Source organism: Lampetra planeri, chromosome 23, assembly GCF_965212315.1.
Source record: "Lampetra planeri chromosome 23, kcLamPlan1.2.h2, whole genome shotgun sequence".
NCBI lineage: Eukaryota > Metazoa > Chordata > Hyperoartia > Petromyzontiformes > Petromyzontidae > Lampetra > Lampetra planeri.
In genome coordinates this window covers 1,452,391-1,472,582 of record NC_136129.1, presented here as the reverse complement: position 1 = coordinate 1,472,582, position 20,192 = coordinate 1,452,391, and the positions used below count along the sequence as shown (strand labels likewise).

Here is a 20,192-nt window from a genome sequence, read left to right as displayed (position 1 = left end):
CCTGTATCCAGTATCAGGCACGTGGTGGTGGTGTGGTGGTGGTGATGTTGCCTGGTCCGTAGCCAGTCTATGGGTCTCTGTGTGAGTCTATGGGTCTCTGTGTGAGTCAATGTGTCTTTGTGTCAGTCTATGGGTATTTGTGTGAGTCTGTGTCTCTGTGTGAGTCTATGGGTATTTGGGTGAGTCTGTGTCTCTGTATGAGTCTTTGTGTCTCTGTGTGAGTCTATGGGTCAGTCACAGTGTGTGAATCTAAGAACAAATGGGATGAGACTGTCAGGGAAGATGTTTGAGGTCACTGCGTGTCTCCTGTGCAGCAGCTGTGGGGTCTTGCAGAGAGTGGAACACAACGTCAATGAGGTGGTGGTGGAGGTGGTGGTGGTGGAGATGGTCGAGGTGTTTATGTTGGAAGTGGTTTGCTTAATGGTTCCGGACATGACGACGTTTCGATCTTGAATGCACGTGATCATGATCGTGCGCGCTGCCCCTTTGCTGCCCCCTTGCCGGTCCCTTGCGTTTGGCTGTGGCGTGAGCAGAAGCACTCCAAGGGGCAGGTGCTCTTCGACAAAGTGTGCGACCACCTCAACCTCCTGGAGAAGGACTACTTCGGTCTGGCCTTCCAGGATGCCCACGACCACAAGGTGAGGGCATCGCGGGCCGTCTCGATTCACGGCCTCTCTACGTTACCGTCGCCACGGGGAAGGTGGAGTACGTACGTGTGTACGTTGAACGTCTTCCGTACCACCACCGTACTTAGCCAACCGCGCTAATCGTAGATGCGGGGGAAGGACAACAAACGAAACACTAAAAGCAGCTGTAAAGAAATGTGTTTGACAATCGCGATGACGATTTAAAAGTACATCGGAAGGAACAGCGTCCCAGACGGCCGCAGAAGCGCATCTGAAAGCGCCACGCGATGCGGTTGACCGTCTCTGTTCGATGGCTAGCCAAAAGCTGCTTCTGCTGCTGCGAGCGAGGATGACCGGAGTTCGCTTTACGAGATCAGCAAGGTATTGTGGTTCATTTATGTTAAGCGCTTTGTGTGTAATGAGTTCGGCCTTATGACGTATTCGTCCAACAAACTGGAAGCTAGTGCAGCTCGGACGGACAGGAGGAGGAGGCCACGCGGTGGGTCAGAGGTCAGAGGTCAAAGTGCCGGGCCGCCACCACTGACAACCCTGGGTTCGAACCCGGAGCACGGCTCGATGATTATATCCTGACTCTGGGCTGTGGCTCAACTTCCCTAAACCATGTTGGCTTCACACCAATCATTATTATTGTCATTGTTGCTGTGCTCAAGTGAAGCAACAGTAGTTGTTGTTCGTACATAACGGTAGTACCCGCAGAAAACCCACGCGTGTGAGCGGGGAGGTAACTAAAATAAAAACAAAACTCACCAATGTTATTTACCAGGTAAAGCCCTCTGAAGTTACCCGGCCACACATGATAGCCCAACAAAGTGGCTTATCGCGTGGAAATGTATCGCGGCCAAATAATCTAGAAACGCATGGCTGATTGTAAATGTGAAGGAAACTGCAGAAAAATCCACGTGACCACGGGGAGAACATGCAAACTCAAACATATAACAGGGGTCAGGGTTGGGATCCTACCCACGACCTCCTGTATACCAGGCGAAGGAGACGCAACATCTCCCAGCCACCGCGGCGAGATGAGTTTTCTCAGCCCACAATCCCTCTTGGGTCGATAAAATGAGCATCGCTTTGTGGGTAAGTGCCGCTGTGCGTGGTGTTGCGTTTGTCCGCCACAGTGCCGTGCGGCCTGGCGATTTTTCCTTGTCCCCACGGGTTGAATCTTCATCTCTTGTTCTTTGTCACTTTGCAGAATTGGTTGGATCCTGCCAAGGATATTAAAAAGCAAGTCGGAAGTAAGTTTCACTTTGCCACATTTGGGGGGCTGGTGGGGGGCCGGTGGGGCGTGGGGAAGGGCGGTGGGGCGATGGTTACCGTGTGGCTTGGTGGCAGAGCGATCGGAAGGTCGTGGGTTCACATCCTACTATTGAGTTGGCTCAACCCCATAGTCCCTCTGGGTGTCGATAACACTCAGAATCACTGTGTGGGTAAATGAACAGTGATTGGCCCACCTCCTGGCTCTGCAGGGCTGTGAGCGGAAGTGTCGCCTCGGTGCTCTCTCGAGCCCGTGGGAGGTCGATTAGAATCCCCGTCAGGGGCGGGACGCAGCAGCCAGGAACCCAAGAGACACTTTCACGGTTTCCACCGAGGCTGAAAGCATGAACGCTTTAGCGCCGCCCGCCCGACACTACCGTCTGTCTGTGTTCGTCGGTCCGTCGGTCCGTCTGTGATGGGGAGGCCAATGACGATAACTCAAGCGTAGACGATCCGGCGCGTAGCGTGGCGTCGTCGCTGTTTGGTGCCGCGCCCTGGAAAGCGGTTGCTGCCCAATAGACGTGAGCAGACAAACCATCGCAGCATGGACTTCAGAATCAGAGTCTTGGTTTATCTCTAGAGAAAATCCGATGAGCCGCAAAGCTCTTTTTCACAGATATCCAGTAACGGCCACGGGGTCAGAGAGTTACAACAAACAATGTTCGCGATCGAACCCAAACAAACTCTTGTGGATAATATTGGTCACGAAAGCCGACTACATGTTCAACTCACCTGCCCTCTGTTAGTCCGCTGCTGGATTAAAGGTATCTCCGCCCGCCCCGCTACCGTGTGGAGTTGTTGTTTGACCGTACTTCACCACGCTGGTCAGTGCGGATTGGGCAGATGGGCGGTGGCTGGCGGTTTGGTCCGTGGAGTGGCGACGGCCGGTTCCGTTAACCCCCGCGCCACTGATGTTAGTGGTCGCCAGGTAAACGAACTCGGGGTGGTCACGTTCATCGCACAGTGCCGCTAACCGCTGCGCCACCACCCCACCCGTCCTAGGGTTATGCAATCCTGAAGGATTCTTCACGTGTTTACGTCACGAAATCCAGAAGACATTGAAGACAGATTCCACAGGGCGCTCTGGTCAATGGCACATGGCAATGATTTTACGAGTTTGCTTCCAGGAATCGCACGTTGTGTGGTTATTGTTAATATGGAGAGCCAGGAGTGTGATGGACTCAAACGTTTTATTTGTGTGTGGATATCTGCTTATATTTACCCATGATGCACTGCAGCAATGCATATGAGGTTTGGTGTATAGCAGACAGGCGAGGGTGGTGGCTGGGATTATATTTACCCATGATGCTCTGCAGCACCGTACACCCCGGAAAGAGGGAATACCGTCAGCTAATTTTAATAACGAGGGAATATCGTCGGCTGATTACGATAATGAGGGAATAACGTGATCTAAGTATACTAATGAAGGAATGACATAATCGAATTATAGTAACAAGGGAATACCGTAATCAAATTATTGGAACGAGGGAATGATGTAAGCTAATTCCAATAACGAGGCAATACCTCATTCTAATAATAAGAATGAGGGATTGATGTAATCTAATTATAATAACCAGGGAAATCCATAATCTAATTATAGTAATGAGGGGGGGGGGATACCGTAATATGATTATAGTAATGAGGGATTACCGTAATCTAATTATACTCTTTGGTTCTTTCGGTAAAGTCACGTGGGTATAAAATAAAATAAATCGCGACGTTTCAGGCGCAACACAAGCGTCCGTCATACGTAGGTGACTTTACCGAAAGAAACGAAGAGTATGGATTCCTGCAGTCACGAAAGCTTAAAATCAAAATCTAATAATAGTTAGCAGAGAATGCCGTAATCTAATTTTAATAACGAGGAAATACCGTAATCTAATTCATAGCCACGTTCCCAAACGGGACACATTTTCTCTGCATCCATGCTGCCTTCCCCCAGTCACTTTGTGAGTCTTAGCCATTAATCCGAGAAAATAACGCCCCCACCAGTCGCACGCCCGGCCGTGGTTGTGTTAGCTCGTTAAAATGTGTCCTCCCAAAAGTAATCCCCTCACAAATTCTTTATGGATTTATATTCGTTAAGAGGTGGCAGTGGCTTGGGGAGGAAGGGCTTCATCCAGCAGTGGATTGACCATGATGTCATTTCTGTATAAATAAACGGGGATTCATTTCTCACTGAATAATCTTTATGGGTCCCCATGAGACCTGGAGAGGAGGCTCTCATCTGGTAGCCAGAGTGAGAGGTCTGCTGGATGTGGCGGGCCGGGTGAAGGAATATTTTTTAGATTCACCACCCCCCCACACAGAGCCAGCTCGCCCATGGGATTTGATTTGCAAACACCGTGGTCATTAACAACAATAATGGAACAAAAATCCGTAGTACACCGCGAGACAGATAGAGCAACACAGAGACGGAGAACACACACAACTAAAAGCCAATCACACAGCTTACTTCAGCAATTGGGCTCGGCCCTCATGGGCAGGGCCCGGCTGCACGTGAAGCAGGCTGCTGGGTTGCCGCATGTCATTGGCAGGAGCACTCCGTCTAAACTGGTACTGTGTTTGCTTCCTTCAGCAAATACTGCTGCTGCTGCTGGTTGACATTCTTGGTCTAATGAGACCAGTGGATGAATATAATATTTGTGTCTATGACGCAGAACGGGGGTTCTGCTTATGTTTGCTTTTACCCACAATGCTCCGCGGCACGGTGCACTGCGCCCGTGCAATTGGCCGTGGCCGACTCTAACCGTCGCCGCTGCCACTTCTGCCACCTCCGCTCTCCTCTGCCAGACGGGCCGTGGGCGTTTTCCTTCAACGTGAAGTTCTATCCGCCGGACCCGTCGCAGCTCACGGAGGACATCACCAGGTAGGCGAGCGGCGGCGACGGTGGTGGTGGCGGCACGCGGGCAGTGCCGTGGTGGCTCGCCGCGCGACAGCAAAAGGCGCACGGTGTGACATCGTCATGTCGCGGTGTGACCATCATTTAGCGGCATTGCCGGGGCTGACCTTCACAATGCCCCTACTGTTTTATTTTTATTTCCTGATAAAGTTTTTCGGAAAAAACAATTGCTAATTTTTTATTACCCGTGTTTTGTCGGGAGTCACGGGCAGCCAACGGCTGTTGTGCGCCGCAGTGATTTTTGTGGTCAACGTGCAATCCGCTTCTTGCGTGGCGGACGGCGCACGCGAGCGTTGTGGTCGCCGGCGCGTGTGCGGGTCCTAACGATCGCGAGGCTCGGGCCGGGCTCACTTGGAGTCCTCGACTTGGGGAACAGGTTACACATTCCTGAGAGCCGTTCGTAAGTCGGGTTGTGTTCGCATGTCGGAACTCAATCGTTCATTGCACGTTCGGTCAGTATTTTAAAATGTCCTACGGTACAACGAAAAAGGGCAGCAATGTTAAACTCATGAATAAGAAGTATTGTACATTTGCATGTAATAATACATAAATACTGGATAGTAAATAAAACATAAAATAAAGTAACGTTGAAAGAATAAAAATCTGTTTTATTTTCACTTAACTTGAGTCGAACGATTCACTGTCGTGCATCGTGCGTAAATGCTGGAGACTCATTACATCTCGCCGAGGATTGCTCCGCGCAACAAAATAGTTCCGCGGATCGGTTCGTGAGTACGTCTCAACGGCGGTTCGTTCGTAAGTGTGGACGTTTCTAAGTCGGGCGTTCGTAGGTGCTGATGCCGTTCTATTCCCCCTCCCCCCCTTCTCTCTCCCTCCCCCCTCCCCCCTCCCCTCTGCCCTGTACCTCCTGTGCTCCCCACTCCCCCTCTCCCTTCCCTCCAACCCCCACCCCACCGTCCCAGGTACTACGTGTGCCTGCAGCTGCGTCAGGACGTGTCGTCGGGGCGGCTGCCGTGCTCGTTTGTGACGCTGGCGCTGCTGGGCTCCTACGCGCTGCAGGCCGAGCTGGGCGACCACGAGGCCGACGAGCACGGCGCCGACTACGTGGCCTCCTCGGGCTTCCGCTTCGCTCCGGCGCACTCCCACGAGCTGCTCGAGAAGATCGCCGAGCTGCACAAGACCCACCGGTTTGTGCGCCGCGCTCTTTGCTACGCCACGCTCATCACCGCCCCACCACACTCACAGAGTCGGTGGGTCTCAGTGTCTCACCACCCACCCCACCCCCGTGTCTAACCACCCACCCCACCCACGTGTCTAACCACCCACCCCCACCCACGTGTCTCACCATCCACCCCCACCCACGTGTCTCACCACCCACCCTACCCCCGTGTCTCACCACCCCACCCCTGTGTCTAACCACCCACCCCACCCACGTGTCTAACCACTCACCCGCCCCCGTGTCTCACCACCCACCCCACATGTCCCACCACCCACCCCACCCCCGTGTCTAACCACCCACCCCACCCACGTGTCTCACCACCCACCCCATCACGTGTCTCACCACCCACCCCACCCCACGTGTCTAACCACCCACCCCACCCCACGTGTCTAACCACCCACCCCCCCCCCCCGTGTCTCACCACCCACCCCACGTGTTTAACCACCCACCCCACCCCACGTGTCTAACCACCCACCCCCCCCCCGTGTCTCACCACCCACCCCACCCCACGTGTCTAACCACCCACCCCACCCCACGTGTCTAACCACCCACCCCCCCCCCCCCCGTGTCTCACCACCCACCCCACCCCACGTGTTTAACCACCCACCCCACCCCACGTGTCTAACCACCCACCCCACCCCACGTGTCTAACCATCCACCCCACCCCACGTGTCTAACCACCCACCCCACCCCACGTGTCTCACCACCCACCCCACGTGTCTCACCACCCACCCCACCCCACGTGTCTCACCACCCACCCCACCCCTATGTCTCACCACCCACCCCACCCCACGTGTCTAACCACCCACCCCACCCCACGTGTCTCACCACCCACCCCACCCACGTGTCTCACCGCCCACCCCACCCACATGTCTCACCACCCACCCCACCCACGTGTCTGTGAACCTCAGGGGACAAACCCCGGCTGAGGCTGAGCGCCACTTCCTGGAGAACGCCAAGAAGCTGTCCATGTACGGAGTGGACCTGCACCAGGCCAAGGCGAGTCACCGCCACCACCGTCCGTTGTTTGTTTTTGCTTCCCGCTGCCGGGCAGAGCCACCTCCTCCTCCTCCTGCCCCCCGCATTTCTCCTCCGTTCCCTCCTGTAGCTGGCTTCGTTGGGATGAACACGCAGTCGTACGCCGTCTGCAGCGCGATTAACGCCCACCAACTTTGGTGGTGGGCGCTTCGTAATCTGCGTCGCCAGGAACAGTCCCCCAGCCACCGCCTTTGTCTTCCCAAATGCGATGCCTCTACACTCCTCTGCCGCCCCCCCGCCCGCCCCCTCCCCCAGCTACCACCAGGCCTACCCCAACAAGCCCTCCTGAACGCCGCCCGCGCCTGTTCCGCTCTCACTAAGATTACGCCACTGCATCTAAAACCACGGTCGTCGTGCGTACAATTTCACAATCGCTGTGGCGGCAACTTGGGGAGGCGATGATTATGCGAATGTTGTTAAGGTGAGATTGAGTCACGATCGTCAATCTGGACAGGGGACTCGGCGGCGGGGCGAGCGGCTCGCAATGGGAAAGGTTGCGAGCAAAGCTCCAGGTTTACCGAGCGTAGTTGAGGTTTCCGTGGAGGGAAAAAACCAGAGGACCCAGAAAAAAAATCCACATTTAGAATCAACCCGCGTTTAGAGTATTTGGTTGCTGCGATGCATTTCCATGTGATGATGAGCCTCTTTGTTGAGCGATCATTTGTGTTGGCCAGGGCGCTTCTGAAAAAGAGCTGTATAGTAGCTCAGTGGGTCCTTACCTGGTAAAAAATAAAAAAAGTTATCAGTAGTCAGTTAAGACTCGGCTTGTGCTGAGCAAACACCGCCAGGGCCGTCGCTCCACGCCACAGGAACGTGGAAATGTCCCCACTGGGCTGTAAACGGCGGACGAGCAGCGCCCGGATGGCTCCCTGGACACTCGCAGCCAGCTCCAGGGAGCTGTTGGGGTTATTGTGGTAACACAAAAAAAAGCTCGAGTTCGTAAGTTTCAGGAAGCCAACAACCGCGGCACCGCGGCGTGGAGACGTGTGCGACGAGACGGGGCGGGTGGCCGTTGGCGTAACTGCGACGGGGGGGTTGGCGGGGGGGCGGTTGTCTGACGCGCGCAGGACTCGGAGGGGGTGGACATCACGCTGGGCGTCTGCTCGAGCGGCCTGCTCGTCTACAAGGACCGTCTGCGCATCAACCGCTTCCCCTGGCCCAAGATCCTCAAGATTTCCTACAAGCGCAGCAACTTCTACATCAAGATCCGGCCGGGAGAGGTGAGCGGGACGGGCGGTGGCAGCGCTGCCGCTCACGCGCGTGGCGCCTCCGCTCCGGTACTGTGGATGCAGCAGCAGTGGCGGCAGCAGTGGCAGCAGCAGAAACAGGCAGTAGCAGCGGCAGCAGTAGCAGCGGCAGTGGCAGCGGCAGCAGTAGTAGCAGCAGCAGCGGCAGCAGCAGTAGCTACAGCAGCGGCAGTAGCAGCAGTAGCAGCGGCAGCAGTAGCAGTGGCAGGGGCAGCAGTAGCGGCAGCGGCAGCAGTAGCAGCAGTAGCAGCAGCGCAAGCGGCAGCGAAAGTCAGTGGACCGCCGCACGATCGTCGTGATGCTCCGCTTGCCATGGGCGTCGAGGAGGAGCCGTGCTCCCTGGCTCTGCCAGGAGAAGGTGGGACAGCCAAATAATGTCCCTTCCCCCGCACCTCCAACTAGCACGGTTGGCTTCCTTACGCAGTGCGAAAGAAGTTCAACATACGAACACACGTGTGATCTCCCCATCTGTTCCAGCTGTGCGGGATAGAGCATTGCCACCTCGCACTTGGGCGCTCTGGTTTCCGTCCACGCGTATAAACGACTCGTTCGCACCTCCGATTAGCACGGTTGGCAACGTACGGTTTGCAAAAGAAATTCGACGTACACGCGCCCATTAATTGGCCTGTAGCCCGGCCTGCAGCCTGTCGGCCAGCCCGGCCTTTAGCACGGCACCGTGGAGGCAGTCAGAGTTGGTGGATCGCACAGAGCAGAAGAGCTCCTTTTTTTGCTCTGCCCATGACCGACTGCCTACCTCTCTCCCGCAGACTCACATAGAGACCCATAGAGCCCCACAGACTCACATAGAGAACTATAGACTCACATAGAGATCCACAGACTCGCATAGAGACCCACAGACTTGCAAAGAGACCCACAGACTTACCTCGAGACCCACATATTTACCTAGAGACCCATAGACTCACAGAGACCTATAGACTCACATAGAGACCCACAGACTCACATAGAGACCCATAGACTCACAGAGATTGACAGACTTCAATAGAGATCTACAGACTCAAATAGAGACCCATAGACTCGCAGAGACCCACAGATTCACATAGAGACCCATATCCACACACAGAGATGCACAGACACGCACGGCGACATGTGACTGATTGCCTCCCTCTCTCTTTCTGTACGATTACTGGACATCTTTGAAAAAGAGCTTCATAGCTCATCGGATTCCTCCGGTCTAAATAACGATTCTGATTCTCTCCCGCTCGCGCTCGCTCAGCTCGACCAGTTTGAGAGCACCATCGGCTTCAAGCTGCCCAACCACCGCGCCGCCAAACGCCTCTGGAAGGTGTGCGTGGAGCACCACACCTTCTTCCGGTGAGGCCCGCATGCACGCATACACGCAGATGCACGCACGCAGACGCACGGCACGCACACGCGCAGACGCACGCACACACGCAGACGCACACACGCAGTCGCACGCACACACACAGATGCACGCAGACGTGCACACAGACGCACGCACACACGCACGCACTCAATCGCACACACGCAGACGCGCACACAGAGACGCACTCGCGCACACACACACAGACGATGGCGCCCCGACACGGAACTCAGATGCGGGGTGGGGGGGGGGCGTCTCAGACGTCTGAACAGCTGGCCGGACTCTCCTCTTTGCCAACGCACACTGACCAGAGTGGTGAATTATGATTTTTAAAAAAACTGCCCATGGCTGACCACGGCATAAGGGGCGGGGGGGGGGAGTCCTTCGTCACACAGCAGCGCATTGACCTGGGGCTGTAATAAACGAACGGAAATGATTGTGAGGTGGCCTGCACCACTCACCTGGGGCATCGTCGTCGTCAGCACCACCTCCTCCTCAAAGACCCAATGCAGAAGACCCCTTGGGTGTGATCTTCCACGAAGCTGCTCACGATCCACACCTGTGCTCATCCAGAACGGACCGTAGCGACGTGTAACGACGCAACGCCCCGATCCACAAGTACGAAGGAGAGAGACATTGCAGTGACGACGATGACGACGCTGATGACGATGATGACGACGATGATGACACACGACTCCGCTTGCTCCTTGACGCGGCTGTCTGCTGGCTCGACCACCTCAATGTGAGACCGTCGCCGCTGTTGCTCCACGTCTCCGTCAGCAGCCGCACGACGACAAGAAGAAGGAGAAAACCTCCTCCTGCCCCTCCTTCCCATGCCCCCCTCCCTCCTCATCTTCCTCCCCCTGCAACTCCTCCTCCCTCCTCCACCCCTCCTCGCCCTCGGCCCCCTCCTCCTGTCCCCTCCTCCTCCTTCCCCTGCTCGTCCTTCACCCCCCCCCCCTCTTCGTTCTCCCTCCCGATGGGCAGTGAGGAGGGCAGACCCCGGGACACCGTGACCTGGGCGCTCGTCGCTGCTGCCCTGGCTGCTCCTGGAGCTGCTTGTTGTTGTTGTTGATCGGTCTGTTGTTGTTGCTGTTGTTGGCGTTAATGATTGGTGTATTGTTGGTGAGCAGTGTGTGTGTCGTGTTGTTATTGATCTGTGTGTTGTTGTTGATCAGTGTTGCTGTTGATCAGTGTTGTTATTATGGATCTGTGTGTTGCTATTATTGTTGTTGTTTATCGTTGTTGTTATTGTTTGGCGTGTTGTTGTTGTTGTTGTCGTTGTTGACCGGTGTCGTTGTTGTCGTCGCCGCGTCACCGCCAGGCTGGTGACCCCGGAGCCGGCGCCCAAGGGCCGCTTCCTCACGCTGGGCTCGCGCTTCCGCTACTCGGGGCGCACGCAGGCGCAGACGCGCGCCGCCAGCTCGCAGATCGACCGCCCCGCGCCACACTTCACTCGCTCCGCCAGCAAGCGCTACACCGTGTCCAGCTCGCTCGACGGAGGTGATGCGAGCGGACGGGCGGGCGGGTGGGCGGGTAGGTGGGCGGGCGGGCAGGCAAACGAGCGCGCAGAAGGGCGATACCCCCTCTTCCACCGGCGCTCTGGACACTTTGGCCCATCGCAGGCGCCTTGCCGGACACCTCCCCCTGCTCTCCTACCCTCGTTTCTCCCATATCTGTTTCAAACTAACCCCCCCCATGTATATATATGTGTGTGTGTGTTTGTTGAACATCTTTCGCACACGTGAAGTGGGGAAGGCTCTGCTGGCAGTCTCGCGCTCAGCACGCGAGTAGAGTTTGAAAGTGAACGTGAATGTAGTTTGCTTAACACGCATTAGGCTTTCGCGACCAATATTATTCTTAATCGAGGTTTTTGGGTTCGATCGCGTAAATATATAAATGTGTTGGAGAAACTGATTGTGTTTGACAATCACTAAACGGCGATTGTGTTTGACAATCACTAAACGGCGATTGTGTTTGACAATCACTAAACGGCGATTGTGTTTGACAATCACTAAACGGCGATTGTGTTTGACAATCACTAAACGGCGATTGTGTTTGACAATCACTAAACGGCGATTGTGTTTTTGTCTCTCGCCGATGTCGTTGCCAGCGCCGGGTGGGGGCAGCCAGGACGGCTCCTCGTGGGGTCTCGACGACGAGCCTCCGCCCCCCACCGCTGACCCCCGCAACTCCGTGGGGGGCGAGCGCCACGCCGTCAACTCCGTCGCCGCCGTCACCACCGTCACCGCCACAACCAAGACCAGCGGGGCCACCCTCGCCGCGACGGCGGGCGGGAACGCCGCCGATCGGGCGGAGACGACGGACGGCGGTAACGACGGCGGCGACGACGACGTTGTTGGCGGCGCCGGCCGCGACGACGACAACAAAGAGGAAGCCTCCGTCCAGAGCTCGGAGGCGCAGGGGGAGGAGGTGAAGGTGAGGGGAGCTCCTTCAACGCCGCCGCCGCCACCGATCGCCGGCAGAACCGAGTTTGGCCGATGCTTGCCTTGAGCCACACCGCTGCGGGGGCAGCGCACTCCGACTTCTCTGCAATATCTAATTATATTTGTTAGCATTAAATGCGGAGCGCCCTCGACAAATGACCGTGCGGCGTTCGTTAAGGGGAAGAAACCGAGCTTGCCGATGAGACCCGGAAGGTTGAAACCCCGAGTTTTGGTTGCCAACACTGCTGACGGGGCGAGCTCCCAGGAGGCCGTGTGGCTGACGGGTCGTCGCGCCAATTAACACATACAACTGGAGAGACAAACGTGGGGAAGGGAGATTTATTTATGTTGAGGGAGTCCAAGCCTCCGTGTTTCGTTGTACAAAACATCACTTGCACATTCAAATGCCACGGTGGCTAGGAGATGCTGACTGCCTCGCCTGTTATACAGGAAGTCGCGGGTTTGATTTCGACCCTTGACACCTGCTGTATATTTGGAGCTTGCGGTGTCTCTCTCCCCACGGTCACATACATTTTTTCTCTGGGTCCTCCGGTTTTTCACATCTACATTTAGAATCAATGTCACGCGTTCAGAACATTTGGCTCCTGCTATAAATTTCCACGCGATATTGATGATGATGATAATAGTCCACTTCGTTGGGCTATCATTTGTGACAGCCAGGTCAAGGCTTCTGAAAAGAGCTGTACAGCTCAATGGGGCCTTACCTGGTCAAATGAATTACAAGTAGTTTTAGATTCTAGAGCCTAAAAAAAATGTGCTTCGAGATCCTCCGCCATCCCACCCCCCCACGCTCACCCCCACGTGCCCGCCCCCTTGCCCCTGCAGAGCACAGAGCACATCGTCGTCGTCATCAACGTCATCATAGTCGTCGTCATCATCGTCATCATCGTCATCACCGTCATCTTCGTCATCGTCGTCATCATCGTCATCATCGTCATCACCTTGGTTTGCCCATTCCAGTCAACGTCCCCTGTGCCGTGTCCGTTTTGCGCCGCGGTTCTTTTTGCTTTGCTTTTGTTTGTGTATTTATCATTTGCATTCCTCCCTTCCCTCCCCTTCCTCCCTTCCCTCCCCTCCCTCCCTCCCCCCGTGTGTTCCCTCCCCTTTCACAGAGAAGGCCTAAGAAAGCAGACGGAGAAAACATTTATATCAGGCATAGCAGGCTAATGTTAGAGGTTCGTATGGTGCCTGCCCCGTCCCTCCACTCCGCGACCTCTCAAACTTCTTTGTGGATTGCCCCGGGCCCCCGCGTTTGGGGGGGTTTTTCCGGCACGTGCGTGCGTGCACACTGCTCTGCATTGTTTTGGGCATGGTGCCTCCCCCATCCCCCCCCCGACGTTTTAGCTCCCCGTGCCTCTTTCAGGAACTCTCGGTCTATGCCGGTTGTTTCAGTTCCTGAAGAAGCACGTGGTTGTTACGGTGTTGTGGTTGTTCTTGTGGTTGTTGTTGTGGTTGATGCTGTGATTGATGTTGTGGTTGTTTCTGTGGGTGTTGCGGTTGTTGTAGTTGTTTTGGTGGTTGTTGTTGTTGTGCGTTGCTGTGTGTTGGGCTCTACACAGCTTAAACTTGACACCTCGGTTAAAGTGCCTCAAATACTTCTCTTGGCCATTATTGGTGAATAACGACACGCACACAAACCGACACAGACGCACACTGACACGCACACTGCCACGCACACTGACACGCACACTGACACGCACACTGACACGCACACTGACAAGCACACTGACACGCACTGCCACGCGCACTGACACCCACACCGACACTCACACTGACACGCGCACTGCCACGCGCACTGCCACGCGCACTGCCACGCGCACTGACACGCGCACTGACACGCTCACTGACACGCACACTGACACGCACACTGACACTGACACGCGCACTGACACGCACTGACACGCACACACACCGACACACTGACATGCACACACACTAACCCGCACACACCAACACGCATACACCGACACGCACACGCACAACGACACGTATGCACACACACTGACACGCACACGCCGACACGCACACACACTGACACGCGCGCACACTGCCATGCAGATGCACCGACACGCTCACATTCCGACACGCAACGGCACGTACGCACACACACACCGACATGCACACACACACCGACACGCACACACACATACTGACATGCACACACATCGACACGCACACACCCACATGCACACACACACCGACACGCACACACACACACACCGACACGCACACACACATACTGACACGCACACACACACACACACACCGACACGCACACACACACATACTGCACGCACACACACATACTGACACGCACACACACACACACCGACACGCACACACACACCGACACGCACACACACCGACATGCACACACATGCACGTGCGTCACCGCGGCCGCCCTCTAACCGCCGGGGTGGTGGTGGGCGACGGTTCCCGCAGGAGCTGGAGCGCCGGCCGGACGAGCTGCTGCTCAAGCGGCAGGCGAGCCTCAGCGAGCTCAAGCGCTCCTTCCTGGAGTCGCGGCCCGACGGCGCGGCCGGCGCCATGACGGCGCCACCGGCCGGCGGCTGGGACATCCGCCTGCAGGAGCCGTCGCCCGTGCGCCGGCACGGCCAGCCCGGCGCGGAGGTCCGAACCCTTCCCCCTCCCCCCACAGCCCCCAGCACCGATTGGCAGAGGCATCCTCTTCCCTCGCACGCAGAGAGACAAACAGAAACACCCGTAGACTTGCACAGTGCCTCGAACAGAGACCCGTAGATTCACACAGAGGCTCGCACAGAGACCCGTAGACTCGCACACAGACTCACACAGAGACCTATAGACTCGCACAGAGACCCGTAGATTTGCATAGAGACCCATAGACTCACACAGAGACTTCACAGATATCCAGTATGGGCGGGTCAGCAAGTTACACCGGCAAAGAATACAAAAAAACCTGCAGACTCCCACAGAAACCCAGAGACTCACACAGAGACCCGTAGACTCACACAGAGACTCACACGGAGACCCGTAGACTCACACAGAGACTCGCAGGGAGACCCGTAGACTTTTCACCCAACAAACTACTCGTGCACCGCGCGCGTGCGATCTTCGCGGACTGCCGAGGCTCTCCATATCTAGCTGTGACTTCACTGCGGTGTACAATAGTACAACATCGGCATTTCGGTGGAACTTGATGTTAATACGATGAGAGACGTATGTTGAAAATAGGAAGAGCGTGGGTACGGGGGGGGGGGGACCCCTGTGGATCGCCGACTAGGCAGGGCACGGGCGATGTCTGTTCGTCGCCAAGCTTGATGAACTGCGATCGACCGAACCTTGACCTTGGCCTGTCCGATGAGTGTCTGGTGGTCAGTGGTGTCGTAGGCGGCTGAGAGATCGAGGCTGACCAACAACGCGGCGCACCGCTCGTCCGTGAACTTGTAGAGGTCATCGGTGATCTTTAGCTAGAGCCGTCTCGGCGCCGCGCGACTTCCGGTACGCCGACCGCAACGGTTTGAATCTGCCCGTCGCAGCGGCGCGGGGAAGGAACCGCTTCAGACGCAGGCGCTCTGCGACCTTTGAGATTGCGCTCGGGTTCGAGATGGGGGGGGCGATAGTTTTGCGGGGTCACCTACGGCTCGAGGCCGACTCTTCTCGGCAGCATGCGTTACCCGCACCGCTTTTAACGAAATATTTGGCCGCCGTGCGAGACTCGCGAATTGCCGTGTGGACGTGGTCGAGCCGGCGACGGCTTCCTTTGGCGGCCGCGGTCGATGGAAGTCGACGCACCTTTGGCCACGCCGACGTTGGTGCCAGGTTCACCAGTTGCTGGTTGATGAAACCCAGACCGCAGTCCCGGGAAGATGCGTTGCCTTCCACATCCGTGGGGCAGGGGTGGGGGGGGAGTCTATCCACGGGACAGCCGCCGTTAGCTTCTCCCACAACGTGGTACAGGCAACCCCCGCACCTACGACCTAATTGGTTCCTGGACGACGATCGCAAGTCGAGGCGTCGTAAGTCGAAGCCTCGCCTCCCATAGGGCGCAATGTCAGACATTGGGGTTCCGTTCCTGGAAACCCATTCCCTCCCGTAAAAATACCAAAATTGGCCAACAAACATTTATTGCAACTTCATAACCTTTAGCAACATTTATTAAGTAAAAAACAAACACTTACATTTGAAAATCCTTAAGTACTTTTCTGCACGTGCATCACATTTCCTCTTCTCAGATGTATTAAAAGGCGAACATATTTTTTTTTACAAAGAAGTGAAGAGAGTCGAGAAAGAGACGCTGCTGCATTTGCTCCCGGCGCAGCTGCAGACTGCCGGGCTACCCTGGACATGCGCATTCGGCAGAAGAGCAAAGCAGCACGTGGCATGCGCAGACTCGTCACCCGAAGGCGCTAGCGTCTGCGAGTGGCGTGCTCGGACGCAGCGCCAATCGACTCGGCATCAGTAGCAGTCGCTAGGCGGTCGTAGACGGGAGTTTTGGTCGTAAGAAAGGTCGCAAAAGCGGGGGTCGTAAGTCGGGGGTCACCTGTACCTGTTTTATCGGCCCTGGAGCGCGATGATGGGTCCGAGTCGCAACCCCCAGCCAGGATTCAAACTCAAAACTTTTCCACTCACGAGCCGCTCGCTGTGCCGCTGGACGGGAACGCCGCCGGCTCCAAGCGGCGTTTTGTATCGGCCGCTGCGATCCACTCAGAATCAGAATACAAATTTCTATTTCGACTGTAGGAGGAAGAATCCGATGAGCTATGAAGCTCTTTGTCACACACGTCCAGTATGGGCAGGGTCAGCGGGTTACACTCGCAAAGCCCCGACGCAGACTTCCAGCGCCGGCTGGTCCTGTCGCTGACCGCGTGCGAAGCCGAACTTGGGGCGTCGAGATGTTAACTCCCTCGCCTGGTATACAGGAGGTCGTGGGTTCGACCCTTACCCTGAGTCTGCATGTTCTCTCTCCCCGTGGTCGCGTGGATTTCTCTCCGCGTTTAGAATTAACGTGCGTTTAGATCATTTGGCCGCCGCGGTACATTTCCACGCGATAAGCCACTTGGCTGAGGTCTCGTTTGTGATGGGCCAGGTGGCATCTGAAAAAGCGCTACGTAGCTCAGTGGGGCCTTACCTGGTAACATAAACAAATTAACCCGTAAAAACAAAGTTTTTCACTATAAATCCTTTATATGCGTGGCGGCTAGAGTCCTCTCGTCCTCTGGCTTGAGATGGCTGCCACCTATGGGTCAGATGAATGGCTGCCACCATTAAGCAATTGGTAATTAAATATAATTAATTTTTTCCTAAAAAGTGTAAAATTTTGGAGAAAATTTTTCACGAACATACATTGTCACGCACAACGAGTCTGTGTGCAAAATGTCAGCTCGATTGGATCACGGGAAGTGGGTTAAAAAACGACTTAAAGATTTGCACGGTCGTAAGCAAGCAAGTGAACTTAATATAAAGGATTTAAAAACGGAGCCCAGCACGAACAACAACAGGAACAACAGCACAGCAACAACATCGAGCCCCAGGGACAGCTTGGGCAGGCACACCACGCACCACACACTGACACCTCCTCTAAGATGGCTATGCCAGTCACGACCACGAGATGTGTTCACATCCACGCACTGCAGAGTCAGTGAATGCAAGACATGGAGAATGGGGGGAGCCTTGAGCTAATGAAGTCACTTCTGCGCCGAACTGCAAACCCAGTGAATGTGTGTTTCTCACTAACCTGCTTCTAACGTCTGCTTCTCTCCTCGCCGCCGCTGCTGCCTCCCCCACTGCTGCTGTTCACGGTTCCTCGCCCCGTCGCTCGGCTCCACGCACCCCCATTGCCCCCTGGTGACAGCCGCTTGCTCATTCATCTCAAAACCCAACCAACGCCGCCTCCAACCCCACCGCCCCCGTTCGTGTCTCTCTCCCCAAAACACCCACGACCCTCTGCCCTGCCAACCCTAACCCTGCCTCTGTCTTGACACCACAACACCACCCCCTCCTCCTGAACGATGTCACATCTGAACGATGTCACATCTGAACGGTGTTACGTCCTGAACGTGACGTGATTCACCGATGTACCACCACGACCCACCATCGTAACCGGTGTACGTTGCGAACGATGGTAACGATACGATGAACCATCCGTGTTATTTGCCATGGCGTACCATTATCATTGGTGTACCATTATAATGTACCAACACGGATGATGTACCATCATGATGTACCATTACAATGTACCATCATGAATGATGTACCATTACAATGTACCATCATGAATGATGAACCATTACAATGTACCATCATGAATGATGAACCATTACAATGTACCATCATGAATGATGTACCATCATGATTGATGAACCATTATGATGTACCATCATGAATGATGTACCATCATGAATGATGAACCATTACGATGTACCATCATGAATGATGAACCATTACGATGTACCATCATGAATGATGAACCATTACGATGTACCATCATGAATGATGTACCATCATGAATGATGAACCATTACGATGTACCATCATGAATGCTCTACCATCACGGTGTCCCATCACCTCCGGCGCATGCGCCCCTCCTCGACCTCCCTGGCTGCCGCCGCCGTTGCTGCCATGACCCTGAAGGATGATGAGGAGGAGGATTATTGGGCACAGCTGCCCGAGGAGCCCGCGCCCTCGAGCGCGCCCAGCGGCCAGCCACACGAGGTGGCCACGGCGGCGCCGGGCGACGAGGCGTGGACGGCGCGGCCTCTGGGCCCGCACCCGCGGGAGCCCCCCGCCCAGTTTGCGGACGAGCTGCTCGTAGAGATCTCGCAGGTGCCGCCGTCGCCGCGACGATAGCCTCGCCGGCTGAGGAGCGAGCGGAGAGACCGGCGATACGAACGCACGATGCCCACGGGGGGTGGGGTGGGGGGGGTGATGTCGAGTGGTCACCTGACATCCGGCACGAGTGTGTCACGTGTGTGTCTGTGTGTTTGTGTGTCTATGTATCTGTGCGTTTATGCGTCTGTGCGTCTTTGTGTCTGTGCGTCTGTCTCTGTGTGTCTGTGTGCAGCACTTGCCCCAAAGGTCTGTTAAGGCTCTTTGGCTTGTGTGTGGAGATAGTGGGGAGTGGTGGCGTAGCGGTTAGCGTGCTGCGCTTACGGAGCCGACGGTCCGGGTTTGATTCCCGCTCACGGTCGACACCAGTGACGCTTGTCTGAACCGGTCTTGGGCCTCCCCTAGGTTGACTCAGCCTCAAACGAGTATCTGGCGGCCAGGCGTGGTGCTGGCCACCAATCTCGTGTGCCGTGCCGGCCTTCATAGGTGCTCGCTAAACACACTTGCTAAGCACTTGCTAAGGCTATACGGGGTATCTTTGTCTTGTCTGCATGAGTGTGTGGAGCTTTATTGACGTGGTCAAAGCCCATGATACTATAATTAGGCCAGTACTCCGGGTCATTTTTTGTGCTTTCGGAGTCCCTGACCATCTGATGGTGGGCAGGCCCCAGGTAAAGCTGCGTTGCCGGCAGTCGGAGCCATTCCCCGGTCGCCTTGGAGTGCGATGGGGGATGCCCTCTGGCCCCTGCACCATTTTTAAAACATCTTCCTTCGACCACGTAGTTCGTAGATGCTTGAAAAAATGTTTGCACAAACGGTTACAAGACGGCTCGCGTTCTGGGAGTCATCAGGGCGACTCGGCGCAGCGCTGGCGGCACTCGGAGTGGCTCCCCACGGCCGCTTGTGCAGCAGCAACCACAGCAGCAGCAGCAGCCGCAGCAGCAGCAACCACAGTAGCAGCAGCAGCCGTAGCAGCAGCAGCAGTAGCTGCAGCAGCAGCCACAGCAGCAGCAGCAGCTCACTAGCCACATCAGCAGTATCTGCAGCAGCAGCAGTAGCAGTAGCTGCAGCAGCAGCAGTAGCCGCAACAGCAGCCGCAGTAGCAGTAGCTGCAGCAGCAGCAGAAGCAGCAGTAGTAGTAGCAGAGTATTTTAGGCTAATGGATGGAAACGCAGGAAGCCCCACGTTGAGTCCCCATGCGCGGCAGGGGGAGGGCACTCTCACTAAAACTATTTAAGCCAGGTAAGGCCCCACTTGAGCTACGTCGCTCATTGTCAGAAGCGACTCTGGCCATTACAAATGATAGC

At 55.7% G+C, this 20,192-nt stretch overlaps 1 protein-coding gene across 4 annotated transcripts in view; it reads left to right on the top strand.

The window, feature by feature from the left end:
• LOC144726209 (protein 4.1-like) overlaps window positions 1-20,192 on the top strand; it is an 80,103-nt gene that overhangs the window by 47,635 nt on the left and 12,276 nt on the right. For all 4 annotated transcript variants that reach the window (XM_078604724.1, XM_078604725.1, XM_078604723.1 and 1 more), the window contains exons 4-14: window positions 534-638; window positions 1,840-1,882; window positions 4,695-4,770; window positions 5,727-5,951; window positions 6,895-6,982; window positions 8,089-8,241; window positions 9,503-9,600; window positions 10,935-11,113; window positions 11,724-12,049; window positions 13,191-13,253; window positions 14,521-14,709. In XM_078604724.1, coding sequence (XP_078460850.1) covers window positions 534-638; window positions 1,840-1,882; window positions 4,695-4,770; window positions 5,727-5,951; window positions 6,895-6,982; window positions 8,089-8,241; window positions 9,503-9,600; window positions 10,935-11,113; window positions 11,724-12,049; window positions 13,191-13,253; window positions 14,521-14,709 — 1,545 coding nt within the window. The remainder of the gene's footprint in view (window positions 1-533; window positions 639-1,839; window positions 1,883-4,694; window positions 4,771-5,726; window positions 5,952-6,894; window positions 6,983-8,088; window positions 8,242-9,502; window positions 9,601-10,934; window positions 11,114-11,723; window positions 12,050-13,190; window positions 13,254-14,520; window positions 14,710-20,192) is intronic.